Below are 18,292 nucleotides of genomic sequence, written 5' to 3'. Positions count from 1 at the left end.
CCTCTTATGCCTCTCACGAATCTTCAAAAACCATAACTATTAGGCATCATTCAAAAAATTTCTTTGTTAACATGGTTGACACCGTTTAAACTAAAAAAAACAATCGAATTGAATTGCACATACCGCTATTGCTGTCAGCTTTTGTAACTTGTGTCACTATTTACCAACAAAATTTGAAAACGTAAGGGACCAATTTGTAACAAAAAAACATTTAGGAATTGGGTGAATCAAATACAAAAAGGCATGGGGTAGTTGTGTAATTAGAGAGAAATAAATAAATAATGAAAATAAAAGCACCGAGCTAGTCGTTGCTGAAGTCTCCACTCCAAAAGTCCAAACCCCCCAAATCCAAACTTCGTTAAACCCTTCTCCCTCGCTCGTTCCTTCTCCTCCCGCACTCACAGAGCAAATTCTCCTCCTCCTCCCGCACTCGCAGAGCAAATTCTTGTCTCTCAGAAAACTTCAATTATGTACGGAGGCGGTGAGTTCATCAAAAACCTAACAGCACTCGCATGCCACAAGATTTCTCATTCTTTTTCTTAATTTTTTTTTCTTATTTTTTGGTGATTTTTTTTTTTTTTTTTTGGGATTTCTGGTTTCTTTGGTTGCAGATGAGGTATCAGCTATCATCCTCGACCTCGGCTCCCACACTTGCAAAGCCGGCTATGCTGGCGAAGATGTGCCCAAGGCCGTCTTCCCTTCCGTATGTGCTTACTTTCTGCTCAATTTTTACTTCAATTGTTCATAGTGGCAGTCACATTTACTCTCTCTTTCTTTTTAAACCTTAATTGTTGTAGAAAATTTCACAACTTTGTTGGTTCGTGTAACCGAAAATGTAGTACTGAGGATTCTCATTTTATAGATCCGGGAAATGTTTACCCATTTTGCCAGATTTAGTGGTAATGCAGAATGTATGTTTTGCAATTGCCCATTTGAAAACTTTTAAGATTATAGCTAAAGATTTTGTTCTTCATAAATCCTTTTCGGTACAAATTTGGCGTTTCGACCGTCCCAAAGATATTTGAATTGTAAGTTGTTTTTTACCCAGAAGAATGATGAGTCCAGAGTCCCTTGTCGCTATTTTCTATACCATGATGGATAATGTGAGACTATTGGGGGAACATCTTCAGTAGAGGGGGCGTTAAGGCTGGTCAGATACACTTGTTTAGGCGGGAAGCTCATGGTTGTGCTTAAATGACTAAGGAATTTTTGAAGAGTGGATGAAGCTTTTCATTTTATTTTATTTTTTTGAATTTTTTAAACTTATTAGTTATGAAGTTTATATGCATCGAACTTCTACATATTAGAGGATTGACCTTACTTATTAAATTAGTCACATTAGGTGTAAAATTTGTTTACTGTGCGTCTGTCTGTTAATTGGATATTCATCATTACTAGTTCATAAGTGAATTAAAAATTTAACCTGGTTTTGGCATCTGTTCTTCTTCGTTTAGGTTGTTGGGTCAATTGGTCAAATGGAAGTTGACGCAACTGAAATGGAAAACAACTCTGGACCTGCTGTAGAACCAAAGAATAATTCAAAATCTCTTGATTCTGACAAAGCCAAGGGAAAGCGCAAATTATATGTAGGATCTCAAGCCTTAGGGTACCGTCGGGATCATATGGAGGTCAGTTTCGAATTAAAAGCTTTTGTAATTGAAGCACAGTTTCGATCTTTTGCTGTTAGATTTTGGTTAACTACTGCTGTTGTATCAGGTGCTGTCATCCATAAAGGATGGAGTTGTTGTTGACTGGGATGCTGTGGAGGGTATATGGGACCATGCTTTTAGGTAACTACTAATGGATGAATTAGTAATCTACTATGGGTTAAATTTGTTTTCTCATTTAATTGTTGACTAATAATTTGGTTAAGTAAAGATAAGGCATGCATATAATGCAACGCCCTGAATGGTCAGCTTCTTCTATTACGCTTACGGTTTTAGTAACATTAGGATATAATGATCAACAAATGATAATGTTTCTAGTACTCATTTCTGTATACATCTTCACCGCGGTACAAATTTTTCTCACTGATCTAATTGGTCAGAAGAATACTGATGTCATCTGTTTTTGGGGAGCGATTATCATATGTTAGAAGTTCTTTTGTTCAACCGTATTCCATTATTCGCGTAATACGAGTTTGAACTTAACAGATGTACGTAATACTGTAGCAGCTCATATTCAATACTGTTATATAGTGTGAAGGCTTGGCTGTTATCCTTTTCCCTGTTAACTGTCCATCTGGCAATATATGTTTCCCAATTATTTAGTTAGATGTTTGATTTTGGTATTACCATATCAGTAAGTGCTTGCTATTATTTCAGGGAATGTCTATTGGTTGATCCCAAAGAGCGTCCAATGCTACTTGCAGAGCCATCTTCGAACACTCAACAACAAAGAGAAAGGTAATATGGTAATTATTAAATTTTCTCATCAGCTCAAATTTGTAACTATCAAGTCGAGCTAAAATGCTTATGTAATAGGTCATGTATTCTTTTGTGATAAAGTTAGACTTCACATTGACCCCTATGCCTTGCAAAGCTCAGCTGTACGAACTTTTGTATTTTTCTTTGCAGACTGATGGCTTCATTGTGTCTGTGTACAGTTGTTGCATACCTAGATTTCTTGTTTTTAGGTGTCTAACTTGTAATAAGTATGCCGGCCCCATTGATGAAAGGTTTTATAGAAATGATATTATTTGTTCCATCATTATTGATGGTTTAGTTGGTGTGTCTTTATGCTGTTTAGTTTTTAGGTTAAGTGATTGAGTTTTGTGTTGTACCTGACAGGACGGCAGAGCTTATGTTCGAAAAGTACAAAGTTCCTGCCTTATTTTTGGCCAAGAATGCTGTATGGGTTCACCCCATCTCCCTGATTCCAACTTGTAGAACATGGATTACTATTTGCAGACTCTGCTCTTTGTTTCCTTTTGAAATTCAGTCTATAATTAGTGAGTAACTGTTATATTTTTTTTTATGTCAGGTTCTCACATCGTTTGCATCAGGTCGAGCTACCTCGTTAGTAGTTGATAGGTAGGTAGATGACATCATTTTGACTCTTGCTGTATATAATTTTAGTACTTGCACATCGTCTTTTGTTTTAAACCAATTGTATATAATTGGATTACCATTTCTATGATCGCATCCTTTCATTTTCACACTTATGCATAAGCTTATTTTAAGTCAATCTGTCCAATTGATGCAGACCATAGATCCACATGATTTTTGTTTTATGTTAATCCCAAGAAAGAGAATGTTGATGGATACAAATCAGTAGTTCAAATTCTAATAAATGTCAAAAGAATATCTATCTCAGTGGCCTGTAGGTAAAAATGGACAAATGCAGAAATTTCTGAAATTATGAGTGTAACTTTAGGAATCATAAACCAAACGATAATGTATCAACTGAATTTAAACTTTATGAATACTACATCTATGAATTTGATATTGTTTTATATGCAATGTACAACATGAGTTTTTAACATCGTTTCTAGTGTATTTATTGCCCCCTTTATATTTTGCCTGATTATTGCGAATGCAAAACTAATGTACGGTATTATGCAAAATTATAAAATTCATCTAGTGGTGGAGGATCAACTACAGTTGCTCCAGTTCATGATGGCTATGTTCTTCAAAAGGTATTTCTCACTTTCCTGTCAAATTAGATGATAGATCTTCATTCATAACAAGTTAATTTATAGCTTATTTTTATATAATTACATTTCAAGGTGCGCCACATATACATATACATATACATATACATATATATATATATATATATATATATATATATATATATTGTATAATGCCCTCTTGCACTCTATAAATGCCTTTAGAAACCTTCTGTAAAGTGAAATAAACCGAAAATTTATGATTGCTTGTTTCTGTGATTCCATATATAAGAATTTAACCAATCTGTCAAATTTTGACACCCATTTTTTCTTTCCTATTTTGTTATTTGTCAACTTGTTACAGGCTGTGTCATCTTCTCCTATTGGGGGAGAGTTTCTTACTGATTGTTTGACAAAAAGTTTGGAAAGTAAAGGCATGACGGTGAGTGACCACCTAAATTTCGTTTTAGAGGGGAATCATTTGCCCAAAATTGCTGTTTTTACCTTATTTAATCCTTTTCTTATTTATTTGTAGATTAAACCCAGATATTCTTTTAAGAGAAAGGAAACACGACCTGGAGAGTTTCAGGTATTTGGATTTTACTGGTGGATGTATTCTAAAATAGTGGAATGCTAAGAGTAGCAAAATATGCTTCCAGTCTGAATATTATAGTGGTGGGTTGGTGCATACTTGCTGTCGGGTTATTAATTGTTCCTCTGGGACTATGCATCCTTCGTTTATCTTGTTATCAATTGTGAGACTTCATCAGTAATACAGATGAATATTTTTGTTTTCCTTTTTGATAGCTTAATATCGCATTTGTTTAGCTTAATGATATTCTCAATGTTGTAGGTAGTAGACGTTGATTTTCCAAATACCACAGAAAGCTACAGACTCTATGCCCAGGTCTGTGATTGACAGAAAGCTAGAGACTCTATGCCCAGCTTAATGATATTCTCAATGTTGTATATATATATATATATATTTTTTTTTTTTTTTTCCATTTCTGCTGAATGTTTCTTCGTGGCAGAGGATAATTGCTAGTGACATCAAAGAATGCGTGTGTAGAGCCCCGGACACTCCATATGATGGTTTGCTATATATCCCTTTCTCAAGTGTTTTAATGTTTTTTAGGCTATAAACTTTGTTAGTGACATTACATTTTAGTCTTGATAGCAGATTCAAAAAAAAAAAAAAAAAAAAAAAAAAAAATCAATTGCTTATTGTTTTATTTTTGCTACTGGGTTCAAAACATATTCATTTGTTTAAGACCTGATATTTGGAAGGGCAATTTTGCATTTATTCTCTTTATTCACAAATGATATCCTTGATTGTTGCTTGAAGGTCCATATATGACCTTATGTTCTCTTAAAAGTTTTTTGATCTGGAAATTCATTCAAATGTTGATACAATTAGTACTTAAGGAGTACAGAGATAGCTTAACTCTTTGACAGCTTGATTATTGGAGTTTTCAGAGTTTTGCAGGATAGAGCATATTAGCTCTTTGAAAACTCAATTGCTTGGAGTTTTTAGGATATTGTTTACTTTTACACGATGAATGGATGATGGTTTATTTCTATGATTCAACCTTGTTAGTTGTTTTCATATTGTTTATAGCTCCTGTATTAATTGCTATATTCTTCAAGCAAAGATAAAAAAATGTTCAATTAGCATTCTAATAGGATTTTCATTTTTTTTTTCTTCCAGAAATCACATATTCAAACATTCCAATGACCTCATACGAGCTTCCTGATGGCCAGTGAGTCCTATTCTTTTGCATCTTGGTTTGTTGTAACTTTTCTATTTGTTTCGAGGGTTACACTTTCCCTTATTGAATTCATTAGATCTGTTCTTGATCTGGTTAATTCATGGTGCACTATGTTAAATGATGACTATCTAATTTTGCGCATATTGTATACTATTTAATTAACTTGTGAATTTTGTTTCTAATATAAATGTATAGTTACTTTATGATCCTGCATGATACAGGACAATTGAAATTGGAGCCGATAGATTCAAGATTCCTGATATTCTCTTTAACCCATCCTTGGCTCAGGTGGATGTCTTCTAAAGTTCTAAACTATATGATGCCAGTTTTTAACACTTTCCTTGAATCCTTGAAATCTCATGGGACACATTTGCATTTCACCACGATCTTATTATTATCTGTTCAATAATTTCATTCAACTAACGGTTCCTAGTTCCCACTTCGTCTTAACATGTGAACCTTGTGCAAAGTGAGACATGACTGTTTCATCTTGAGCATTTTTTTATGGGACAAGAAAACAGGAACTTTATTGAAAAAGAAAGATAACCTACAAAGTACTATGGACACTAAGTCTATCATATGCCTTGTTCATTTTCAGCATTTCTTTATGCTTAGATAACTGCTGACTCGAAGGATATCTCGAGTTTGTTTCTGTGGGCTGTTTTTGGTTTGATCAATAAATTGGAATTCGTGGAATAGTTCATTACTTGATTACTAATATCTTCATGTCTACTAATTGTATGGGTAATATTTGGATATATGAAAGCCACTTTAAATTTTGAATGAAGCACGCTTGTGAAATAGAGCTTGGTCAGTCCCATAATTTGATTACACTCTTGGAATTTTAGAGGATTAGATGTTACATTTTTCAAAATAATTTTTTATATGGTTGGACCACATTTGATCAGTCAATTGTAAATTGCACTTCATGAGAAAATTTGACCCCTGATATAACTTTGGTTGAAGCAGTTGCTGGATGGATTGGTTGCATAAATGTATGTTTTAATTGGTACTGAATAATATATTTTTCCGGCATCTTATATCTATCATATTTGGTTTTATGAAAATGTCAGACAATTCCTGGTATGGAGCATTTTGCAGAGATTGCTCCCACTGTTCGTGGTCTGCCACAAATGGTAATATCCTGCTTTATTTGACAATAAGTGGGTGTATCCATGCAGTTGCTTCTCTGTTTTTCTTCCCCCCTCTCCCCTCATTTTTAATTCAGGGTTAACTTTTCTTGTTTCTTCTCTCCAGGTTATCGAGAGCATTAACAAGTGTGATGTGGACATCCGGCGTGAATTGTTTAGTAGTATACTGGTAAGATGATGCAGATGCAGTCACTTATTTATTATATTTTTTTTGGTTGGAGCATCAATTTACTTATTTTATGCATGAATCAGTTATTTTTTTTCCCAAAGAATTGACAAAAATTAATAGCATAAATTAGTTTAGTTCTGGATGCAAATAGATATCTTTTGGTAGGACTTGCTGAGTAAGTGTTGCAATTTCTATGGTGAATATGCAGAATTCCTGAAAATTTCCTTAGTTTATCACATCCATTAACCCCAATTTTTCCATGGAATTTCTCGACGTGCAACTTGAGAATTATATGACATGGTTTTTCCTTCTGTTATTTTATACAGCTTGCCGGTGGTACAGCATCAATGCAACAGTTAAAGGAACGCCTTGAGAAAGACATGCTGGAGGTATGGCTTTTAATTGAAGCACTACCATAGTCATGTTTCTTTTTCCCTTTTTATTAATCCCAGCCAACTGTTTTTATTATTGAATTTGGCTTCTATTTGGTATATTGTTTCAATTGTCTAGCAGTAACAATTTCATGTTTTATAAATTCACTGTAAGATCTGGGTACTAAATTTGTTCTTTAATGTGTTTGTGGCATTACAACTTAGAAGAACTAGTTTCTCATCGCCTTCGTTCTATAACTTTTGTATTGTTTATCTTAGCTCATACTATCGTCAGGAAGCAAAGCACTGACATGCTTTTCAGCATTGGCCATTGGCCTAATACATCGATGTCATTGAACTCTCTATCTCACTCTCTGCATACTAAAATCATTTGTACTCAAAGTAGTTAAATTGATTTCAGCTGGTACAGTATTATTTGTGTTATTATTAGTATGAAATATCAAAATGCCATTATTCAACCTTCAGGAGTCCCCTCAAGCTGCTAGAGTTAAAGTATTGGTGGCCGGGAATTCAACCGAAAGGCGATTCAGGTAAATATAAATTGCTTCAAGTCCTTCATTCATTTCTTTGCCCATGCTAGCACAGAAGATCCCATGCATAAAGCAATTTGGCTGCAACTCTGCAACTGTTATTTGATTTTCGGATTACATTTTTCATCTGAGCACCCTGAAATTATTCTAGGGTCATGTGATGGCAGTTTGTCAGTCGCTTAACTTTGAAATTTTACATCTCTCATAGAGAATACACTTGAAGCATGTTTAACCGTATAACTTCGAAACTCACTCAAATGCTTTCAAGTTTCACCTTTGTGTAGTAATAGGTTATGCGCTTTTAAAAATTTAATGTTCATAATATACATACATGCAAAATTTCTCTTTTTCCTGACTTCATGTTGGTGTTTAATTTTGCAGTGTTTGGATAGGCGGAAGTATATTGGCGTCTCTCGGTTCATTCCAGCAAATGTGGTTCTCCAAGGCTGAGTAAGTTTCATGATTTCACCTGTGTCTTGCTTAGCCATATCAGACGATCTACGTTGTAGATGATTAAGAAATCATGTAGAGTGTTTTGGAGTCCTCTACTGATATTTTGCTTCGTGTGATTGCAATTGACAGGTACGAGGAGCATGGGGCTTCCTACATACAACGAAAGTGCCCTTAAAATTCCTGTCTTCTGATCGAGTGCAAGTAGGAAAGGTTTGTGCTTGATGTCAACTTAGTTATTACTGCCAGACTTCTATTACGTTAATTTTTCCAGAAGAAGAAAAATATAAGCACGAAATTACATTTCAACTTCCAAAGCCTCAAAGCCTGTGTTGTCGAAACAGGAGAGAGTGATGCTTTGTTTTGTATGAATCGTCACCTATCCTGTGTACCGGAAGACATTTCACTGCTGAAGTTTATGTTAATGTCCATTGATTAGGGTTTTTCTTGTGGTGCTCACTGTTCAGAGTGTTCATCCAGTTTTAAACCCAACTTTGCTACCTCTACTAGTTTTAAATGACAGCCATTTAACATTTCTAACACCATATGTTGCTCTCGATAGCAGCTAGTTTCTATTTATTGGCTAATGAAAGTATGGCGTTTTTCTCATTTAACCCAACCTCGCCGGGATCTTGCCGGAAAACTCGATGAGAGCATCATCAGAATCGCTTCCATTTGTCCCTTGCAAAGAGTTGCCGGAATGTTCCCCGAAACTGGTTGCTTGCTCATGTAGCAAATGGTTTTTGGAGCCCTCCCTTTAGACGGGGCCGAGGCCGATCGCACTTTCTGCCCTGGCTCTGGTTAGAGCATCTCCAGCAGTCACCCAATTGCCCTTGCAATTGGGTTGAACTGGTCGAACAGAGCAGGTCCAACGGAGGAAGAGCAAGGGCTTGTGCCCTTTCAGCTGCCTTTGCAAAAATTGCCTTCGCAAGTGCCGTTTCGGCTGCCCAATTGCAGCAGTGCAAACCATTGGATTTCCAAACGGTCCTCTCATCTGAATCGTTGGATTTTCAATGTTAAAAAAAATTGAAAATACCAAACAATTCTAAAACAACACACTTAAAAATAGATACATTTAACAAAATTACAAAGTTTAACTATCTTTTTCATTTGCCTTTTATTTTTTTATTAATTATGCTTGTTTGTAATGCTATGCTTTGTATTTAAAATTAAATTATAAGAGATAAATAGGGAGTTTTATTTTCAAAGAACAAATTTACTAAGTACATACTTACAAACATGGTCTAAAATATCCATAATATCTCGATATTTTCATCGAAATTTCCGTGTTTTTGGACTACCGATATTTCCGATATCATCGATATTTTAGATCTTGCTAAGTCACTCATGTATCTTACCATGCAATGTATAAAGTGTAAAATATTATACTAATTCATTATATATAAATGATTATGGTGTGTTTAAACTTCTTTCATTAATTACTACATATTTTCTACACTCACAATGTTTGTCAACTCGCTATATAATCAACTTAAATCAGTTATATCTATCATGCAATACATTTCCTTCCAATTTTTTGTGATAAACTAATAGATAATTGACTAAATAAACATCCTGCAAAGTTTTAATAAAAATTTCTAAGTTTTTCTTACAATTTCCGTGGTTTTTATTTAATTTTTATCGATATCGATACTATCCCGATATTTCCATCGAAATTTCCGTGTTTTTAAACTATCGATATTTCCTATATCATCGATATTTTATACCTTGCTTACAAGGCATAAGACATAAAAAATATATGTGAATAGTAATCGCCATTGTCTTTGCCCTTTCTCTTCTCAAACAGGTGGACTTGCACAAAAGCAAATATTGTTCATGGTTCCCTTGCCCTTGCCCTCCAAAAACGGATGGAGATGCTCTTATTAGCAAAGATAACTTCTTAGAAAAGCATAAAAAAAAGAAGGAAATTTTAACGAAAAGCTTTCGGTATTGTTCACTTTAACGAAAAATCACATTTTTATTCTAAAAAGTCAATCATGGTATTATTCACTTTACCATTTATTTTGTCCTTGTCGTTAAAACTCAAAGTTTTCAAGCGCTTTTCATTAGTTTTCCTTTAAAAAAATCAAGGGAGATGATTTTTAATTTCTTTTACATCTCACAAACAACTCTTTACTTATAACCATTGAATTGACTAAATTAAACAAAAATAATGAACAAGATTAAACAAGAGTGTGTGACCATTCAGTACTACGATATGGTGATATTCTTTTTCGCTTAAAAGTGAGATGTCTTAAGTTCAAATCTTGTGGATAGCGAATTCGATACCAAATTTGCCTATTGTGTGGCTTAGCCAAACTCTCCGTCCTTTTAATGTAAAAATATCAGTGTACTAAAAAAAGAAGTGCGTAAGAGTCGTACAAAAAGCCAAACATAAGGGATGATTTGTGATTAAAACTCTTTAGTAATGCGAAAACCCAAACACAGCTTAACTTTGCGCAATTAAGCATTTTATAAAAAAAAAGCCCGAAACGGCGCGTTTGGGTTCAGAAACGAAAGTACTCCGCAAAGCAGTGGATCATCACCCATCTCAAAGCACAAAGTGGAACACACAGAAGCAACAGTACCAACCGTTAGTTGACAGCGGTCACTCAAAACAACCGCTGTTTTTTTCTTCCCAAAAACCAGACACAGCGAGAGTTTTAAGGTTTTTCGGAAATAAACCCCAAGAATTCTCAAAACCCCCGAGAATTCTCAAAACCTCGACAACAATGGCGGATGAGGCAAAAGAAAGAGAGGAATACTCGCTGCTGAAGGACTTCAGAGCGGAAATTGAACCGAAAGATGGAGCCTTTTCTCTTTGCTTTTGGCTCTACCTCACGAGCTCCGCTGCCTCTCCTGCCACGCTCATTCAGGTCTCTCTCTCTCTCTCTCTCTCTCTCTCTCTCTTCTCCTTCCTTTTAATTAATGTTTTTAGCTATTACAATGGATGCCCATTTCTCATTTTTGTGTTCTTGATAGTTTCTGATGATTTCTTAGACTTTTTGGTGATCAATTTTTGTTCTTTTTATGGTTTTTTCTGGAGTTATTCTCTGAATTTCAATGTTTTACCAGTTTGATCTCTGTTTTCAGTTCTTGGAGCGATTTCTGTAAACGATTATGTTCGAATTTGATTTTCCTTTTATGGTTTGGAACATTTGGTGTTTGGTTCTTTGAGTGTGTTCGATGATGTATTTTTTTTTCTTTTTTCGTTTCTTGTATGCAGGGGCAGTCGGGTGCCACTGGAAGTGCGCCCTTTCTTGTTTTGAGCGAGAAGAAGAAAATGGTGCTTTTGCCGTTGGGAATCTTGCACAAGGAAGCTCCTGAAACTTGTGACTTGTCTTCGTTGTCCGAAGATTCATATGTATCTACGGAGAATGAGTTTCCGATGGAGAAATGGATTCATGTTGGGTGTGAGGTATGGTTTATTAGTTATTTAAAGATAAACTTGTTTCCAAGAATTTGTTCTTGCTAAACAACAACATCAACTACAACAAAAAGCTTTATCCCACCAAGTGGTGTCGGCTGTATGAATCCTAGAACGCCATTGCACTTGGTTTGCGTCAAGTCTTCCGTTAGCTCCGAGCACTCCATGTCTTTTCTTAAAGTCTCTACGGCTAAAATTTTCGTCGTATGCACCTTTTGGGTACTAAAAAGAGAATAAATTTGTTATACATTGGTAGATATAGGACCATAATGTAATTAAGAAGAAATAGGTGTCAAGGAAACAAAGGAAATCAGATTCTATTTAATGATAAGTTATGCAAATGAAGAAGTTAACTAAGATTTTTCTTGTCCAAAGAAATGAAAAGGGGAAAAAGGGGAAATAAGAGAGTAAACATTCAATTTAATTAAGATCCCGTGCCTTTGTAAATAAATTTTGATTGAAACCTCATAAAAGGCGCACTTCTTTGTTGCTTAAGGTGAGGTCTATCAGTGCATTATTGTTTTGTTTTTTAGTTTTTACATACTAGAAACAGTTTGACTGGGCCTTGTTGGTGGTGAGATTAGTGTGCACCTTTTGTGTTTAATATATCAAATGCTCAGAGTTTATGACTTCGTTTTAGGTTTTGTCTGATACCTTGCGGCTGCATATTGATGGTGAAGCTGTGGGAAATAAATCTATGTCGTCTTTGTTCAACAAGGACTCCATTTCAAGTGGTTTGACGAAGATCATTTTGGTATCTGGTGGTGGAGAGGACAATAGTTTGCAGGGTTACATCTGCAATCACAAAGTTTTGCCTTTAACTTCATCTATTTTGGAAAACTATGCTAAGGTGCGTAGTAGTTGCACCCTTGTAATTCCTTAACGGGTTTATTATAATTTGCATCTCAATTGACTAACTCTCCTAGCCCGTTTAGCCCCCTATCCACCAGAGTAAACGTCTATTCTACTAAGAAATATATTTGTGTCGCAGGACCCACCGCTAAAATTATCCATTGATAATTCATCTGCTTCTGAGATTGAGGTAGACAGTGACGGTGTTTGGAGTATTGTTGGCGGCAAGGTTAGTAGTTCATTTCCACAAATTGATAATTCATCTGCTTCTGAGATTGAGGTAGACAGTGGTGGTTGATGCGTTTTATAAAATTGATTTCATTTATAGCACAAATCTCAAATACGAACGATGTCAAGGATCCAGTAGTTTGGTTCACAACTTTATCGATTCAAATTTTTATCTCTTCAATTGGATATGTCTATTACTTTTTCAAAAAAAAGTTTGTCATGCATATACATGATAATCCCAAACATTCTCTAACAATGTTACAATAATGGATGCTATCTAAAGTTAAGGGTTACTGTACCGAGATATTTTCTAACTGATATTGCCACTTTTATTTACCATATCACAGGCCTCGTGTCGCAGGATTTTTTCACTGGACGTTGTACTGTTAGATGCCTTTTCCCATCCTTCAAACCAGGAGTTGGAGGTTTGTATTTATGTTTTGACATTTTGTACACTTTATATACTGTTAATTTCACTTTGCAACATTGAATAAATATTAACATGCACAGTTGACATTGGTTCTCTTTAAGGTTATTGCTTCCCTTGTGTATGCTGACAATGGGGAACCTGTGGAGAAGACAAGTGACGGGGAAGCTCCGCTTTTGGCAAGTCATGATGGGTTTGAATTTGCTTTTTCAGACAGACCAAGTAAAACATTGAAAGGGCATGCGTCTTTTAAGCTCAAGATATCCCAGGTTCTAATTTAGAAATGAAATAAAAGATCATTTTGTTTCCTCATGTTACCATCCCATAATTTTTTAATCGAAATGTTCCTTTTTCTGAGGTGCAATACACAGAGGTGTATTACTTACTGTGATGAATTTTTTCCATGTTTGCTACAATTTTCAGTGACTATCCTTCTTTCTCCTTTCAGCTTTCATCTAAGTGTGATAATCGGATGTTCCGCGTAATGTTTCACATCCCGAAATTGCAAAAGTATCCTTTCCTCAAGGCATTCACTCCTCCAATTCGTTGTATCTCAAGGAGCCGCACTACTCGAATATCCACTACAGCGTGGAAAAGACCAGCATCTGCCAGTGATCCAGTTAATTTATCTCAGTTGTCGGGATTGGGTGATGAAACCTTAGAACTTCAGCACAGTTCTGTTAATGAAGAGAAACCGAGTCCATCATCAAAACGGTGTAGGTTGGGACAAGATAGAATACGTGCAACTGTTTCCGCCTTGGAGCAACCCGATGACGAATGCAACTCTCATGCTAGAACTGCTAAACAGGTATTCATCCTTTTTCTCTGATTTTCACAAGTGTGCTTCATGATAAGAAAATTTCAAGCGGATTCTTTTGTTTGAGATTCCTATTTTGTTGGAAGTAATATAATGACAAATTAGATAACCCGTAGAGGCTAATATAATATCGTAACCAGACTTGTCTTCTTCAGTATTTTTGTCACAAATCTTCTTATAGAAGGGAGTCCTTATGAGTAACCAAACTTGCTATTTTTTCCTTCTGAGGATACCAATATTGTAAGGAAAGATATATACTACATTTTCGGTATTAGAAGTATGCATGATCCTTCAAGATTTGTAGTTACTACCTTTGAGCATATAATTTGATGATTATTATGGATGATAATATTTTATTTTTATTTTTTTGCCGGAGAGATGAAGACCGTCATGTCTACCTTTTGAACCTTTAGAAAACATTTTGTAACATCGAGATATGGTCATGTCTACCTATTGTGAATATAGACAAGAGTCTGATTGAGAAAAATTGAAAATCAGGTTGAAGCACTTGCGAAAAATGTGGTTGGTAGACCCGACAGTGTTGAAGAAATAGACGACTCCCGAACTGATTCAGAGAGACCCGAAGCGAGAAACCCAGATCTTATGAGTACATCAAGTAGTACAAATCCAATTTCAGATGCAACTATTTTCAAATACTGCCTAGCAGGTTTATCTGAGAAGACTCTTCTGCTCAAAGAGATTGCCAGCACTGCTTCCAATGAAGAAATTTTGAGTTTTTCCCATCAGGTTTCCTTGTATTCAGGATGTTCACACCACAGGTAATCACTAGTTTTTTTTTATTAATATAATCATATTACTGGCTGTATCGCTCGAGTTAACAGAACATATGATGATATCCTATCATACTTGTTGGAGTTAAGAAATCGGATGATATCCAATCTTGCTTGATATTTCACGTTCTTGTTCATTATGACAGAAAAAACAGAATGTTGCTTGGATCCCAAATTCGCAATACTCCACTGGTGGCCAAACTTAGCTTCCGTTTTTTGTTTGAGATTCCAACTAGACATTTCTGTGAAAACTGACTCATGACCGATCAAAAATAATTGTAGGAAGAAACTAGAAAGTAACAGACCCGAAAGGCTCATCTCATTAGATTACTGATCATGCAGTCACTAAACCCCCTTCCTTGTGTATATTGTGTCAATTTGCACTAAAGAAAAAAAAAGGACAAGAGTTTGATCATCTTTTACCCACTGATCCTTGATTTGTGATTTACGGTACTGATATTCCTTATCCTTGTATAATCAGAATCCTTTTTCTTTGTTGTTTATTCCCCCAGGCACCAAGTAGAAATGGCAAAGAGATTGGTAGAAGAAGGAACTAAAGCTTGGAATTCCATCTCACAAAATAACCGCCAGGTTCCATGGGAGAGTGCAGTTTTTGAAATTGAAGAGCAATTCATGAAGATTGCTTGTTGTAATTCTCGGTCTCTCACACAGCAGGTACTCTCTTTCTCTCTCTCTCTCTCTCTCTCTCTCTCTCTCTCTCTCTCTCTCTCTCTCTCTACTTTACTCTTGGTTGAAATATGTAAGGATTAGACATTTCGAATCTCCTGTGGGATCAAGTATCTTTTGCTCATAATACACCTACAGCATAATCAACTATTTATTAAAGATTGCTGTATGTCAGACAACTGAATTTGGTGGAGCAATCAACACTACATGATCAAGCTTTCAGATCAGTCGTATTTTTTTCAATAAATTTTAACTTTGTGTTCAATCCACTGAGTTTGTGAACCTTTTCTCAGAAAAGATTTTAAATTCCGAGTCTAGTAGGTTTTTTTTTATGTTGTATACTTTGAATCACAGCTTGAAAATGAAAAGATATCAGATAATATAAACGCCTTGCTAAACTCAAAATTTAAAACACCTGTTAAACGCCCTGGGCTACTTTACGAGTATAGCAGGTTTTTTATTTTTTGAGTCTCAAGCTGTAGGATTGGCATAATTCGAAGTCATAGTAAATTCTTAGCAACCTTGATGGTTGTCTCTTTCAAGTCTTTTCTCATGTGGAGCTCCAGTGACAGCATCCATGTCATTATTTGGTTCAACTTTCGTTATCATTGCTTGCTGCGATGAGCTTTGTTTAACAGAACTTGGATACAAATTATCAGTTGGTTTGTGTGATTCCACAAAGTTTAGGGGTTTATCTTGTTTTTTCTATTTCGTTCAGCTTTTCTGAAGTTTAATTGCCAAGAAGAAATTTTGTAAAAGAATTAGCTTGCAAAAATTTAGTCTTTTCCTTTGGGAAATGCTTTCAGGACTTTGAGCTACTGGGGAGAATCGCTGGTTGCCGAGAACATCTCGCCAAAGAGAACTTTGAAAAGTTGTGGTGTTGGTTATATCCTGTAGCTTTTACGTTATCAAGAGGTGGGATAAATACAATGTGGAGTTCAACATCCCCCAAGTGGATAGAAGGGTTCATTACAAAGGAAGAAGCTGAGACTTCGCTTCAAGGTTCAAGGGGTTTCCAGGAACCTGGAACGTTTGTACTCCGGTTTCCTACTTCAAGGAGCTGGCCCCACCCGGATGCTGGCAGCTTAGTTGTGACTTATGTGGGCAGCAAGCACACAATTCACCACAGGCTTATCTCCCTTGATCATATGTTTAGGTGCGTAGTTCGCTTCTTTTGCATTTCCTGATAAACTTTGTTTTTAAATTACACTTCTGTTGCTTGGCTTCGATCAGTAAAGCTTTGACGTTCCGTTTGCAACCTAGTTGTTTCTTGAAATTACTGATGCTGCTGTTGCCTCCCTTATCTTGTAGTCCTGCTGAGAGAGAGAAGAATGCAAAACCACTGCAAGACATGCTTCTTGCGGAGCCCGAACTCTCTCAATTGGGAAGGCAAGAAATTTGTTCAATTTACTTCACCGTGCATTGTATTTACTAATATTATTGTTCATAAATTTGTTGCTTAAAATTTTGCAGGATAATAAGAAGTCGCTAAGCGAGCTAGAGATGCATAGATAACACCATTCCGTTCTTGCGAGATCAATTTTTTCGGGTGTCTATTATTGCATTCGTGCATTTTATGTGTAGATTAGTCTTCTGTTATGTCAATAACTCCAAAGTGGAAATGTCCATTTTGTAGAATCCTCAGCAGATTTCAATTGCATGATTGAACTTTTATGGCCAACATTTTTTCTGATACAATGAGCTTTGGATGCCAGTGATGCACACAGTTGTGAAATATATGTACATTAATCATATGTGATGCTTTGCACATTCCGAATGGCGAATGGCCGTATTGTCAACCTGAAACCAAGAATCAGACTCTGTAATTAATCACATTTACTGATCACTTTGCTCGTAATCTCTTTAACAAACTTGCCTCTACATTACTTATATGGCCCGAGTTTTTATTTCTCTCTATCCCACCCCTCACGCAAGGGGTGAAATAACAAGAAGGGGAGATAAAAATCCGCAGCAGGTGAGTTTTCTACTTTTAGCCGTCTATTAAGGAGGTGGTTAGTAGTACAATAAATGTGGTATAACAAATATCGTCCTTCAATTTTCTCTCTCTTTCTTTTCGATACAATAATATTTGGAGGGGTGATTTTGAGTATGGAACTTGTTATCTAATAAGTTAGAACGTTTTTTTCTCACTTACAAGTAAAAATGAACCCGTTTCATAGTTTTAATGGCAACTTAGGCCTTGTATTAATTCGCGAATCCCTGCTAGTATGTTCAAGAATATGGCCTTGTACTATTTGGTAGGATTTGGTAAAGTTGAGAAACGGTTGAGTCCAAATTAACATAAACATAAACGTAATTGTATGTTTTTGTTGTAAATCCGTACATAATCTTGATTAAAAACCAAATCATTTTGATAGTACATCATCCTTGATTAAAAGCCAAATCAATTTGATAGCTGAAAAGATTAAGATATTTATTGTAATATTTCTTTCTAAATCATCTGTGAGTCTTTTCGGCCTCTAAAAAGGTCACAGCCTCTAAAAGGGTTTTGGTTCCCAAAAGGGTAGGCGGTGAAATCACCGACTCTTTTTTTTTCTAAAAAAAAAAAATACTACAATGTAACATTCCACATCGCCCAGGAGAGTGGATCCTCTAAGCCTTATATTTACATGACTATCTCTTCCGAGCACGAGGCCTTTTGAGAGCTCATTGGTTTCGGATTCCATCGGAACTCTGAAGTTAAGCGATTTCATATGAGAGCAATCCCAGGATGGGTGATCCACTGGGAAGTTCTCATCTGAGTTCCCAGAAACAAAACCGTGAGGGCGTGATCGGGGTCCAAAAACAATTTGGGAGTTGAGTTGTGTTGTTTTTTTGTTGTTGTTTAATTTGGTATAGGTTGGACGGCAAGGTAAGTGAAAAAGATAAACCCTAGGACGTAAAGAGAAAACTTGGAATCCGAGAAAAAACCTAGACGGGTGATATTATGTAGAACTATGACTCTTTATATTAATGTGTGGAAAATATTACA

The 18,292-nt window shown here is 35.7% G+C and overlaps 2 protein-coding genes across 3 annotated transcripts; both read left to right on the top strand.

Moving 5' to 3' along the window:
• The first annotated feature begins 308 nt into the window (after positions 1–308).
• Positions 309–8,573, top strand: LOC126591092 (actin-related protein 4-like). Of its 2 annotated transcripts, XM_050256657.1 has the most exons (21): positions 309–400; positions 433–481; positions 612–703; positions 1,455–1,628; positions 1,717–1,790; positions 2,325–2,405; positions 2,790–2,850; positions 2,983–3,032; positions 3,583–3,637; positions 3,975–4,052; positions 4,146–4,199; positions 4,464–4,517; positions 4,642–4,702; positions 5,319–5,370; positions 5,601–5,667; positions 6,453–6,515; positions 6,637–6,699; positions 7,026–7,088; positions 7,557–7,621; positions 8,003–8,071; positions 8,204–8,573. In XM_050256657.1, exons 2-21 carry the CDS (start codon positions 469–471, stop codon positions 8,247–8,249), a joined length of 1,335 nt encoding a protein of 444 aa, XP_050112614.1. In that variant the 5' UTR covers positions 309–400; positions 433–468; the 3' UTR covers positions 8,250–8,573. The 2 variants fall into 2 exon arrangements, with proteins under 2 accessions (XP_050112614.1, XP_050112613.1); XM_050256656.1 differs by having other exon boundaries at positions 314–481.
• A 2,097-nt stretch (positions 8,574–10,670) lies between these two features.
• On the top strand, positions 10,671–16,981 carry LOC126591429 (SH2 domain-containing protein B-like). Its single transcript, XM_050257106.1, has 12 exons — positions 10,671–10,947; positions 11,298–11,489; positions 12,139–12,348; positions 12,490–12,579; positions 12,926–13,003; positions 13,110–13,274; positions 13,454–13,813; positions 14,321–14,601; positions 15,126–15,288; positions 16,107–16,456; positions 16,612–16,689; positions 16,774–16,981. The coding sequence occupies exons 1-12, from the start codon at positions 10,804–10,806 to the stop codon at positions 16,790–16,792; spliced, it is 2,130 nt and encodes a 709-aa protein (XP_050113063.1). The 5' UTR covers positions 10,671–10,803; the 3' UTR covers positions 16,793–16,981.
• The last annotated feature ends 1,311 nt before the right edge of the window (positions 16,982–18,292 follow it).

The sequence above is a fragment of the Malus sylvestris genome, chromosome 11 (genome assembly GCF_916048215.2).
Source record: "Malus sylvestris chromosome 11, drMalSylv7.2, whole genome shotgun sequence".
NCBI lineage: Eukaryota > Viridiplantae > Streptophyta > Magnoliopsida > Rosales > Rosaceae > Malus > Malus sylvestris.
The sequence above is the reverse complement of the archived record's forward strand: the minus strand, read 5'-3'. Positions and strand labels throughout refer to the sequence as shown.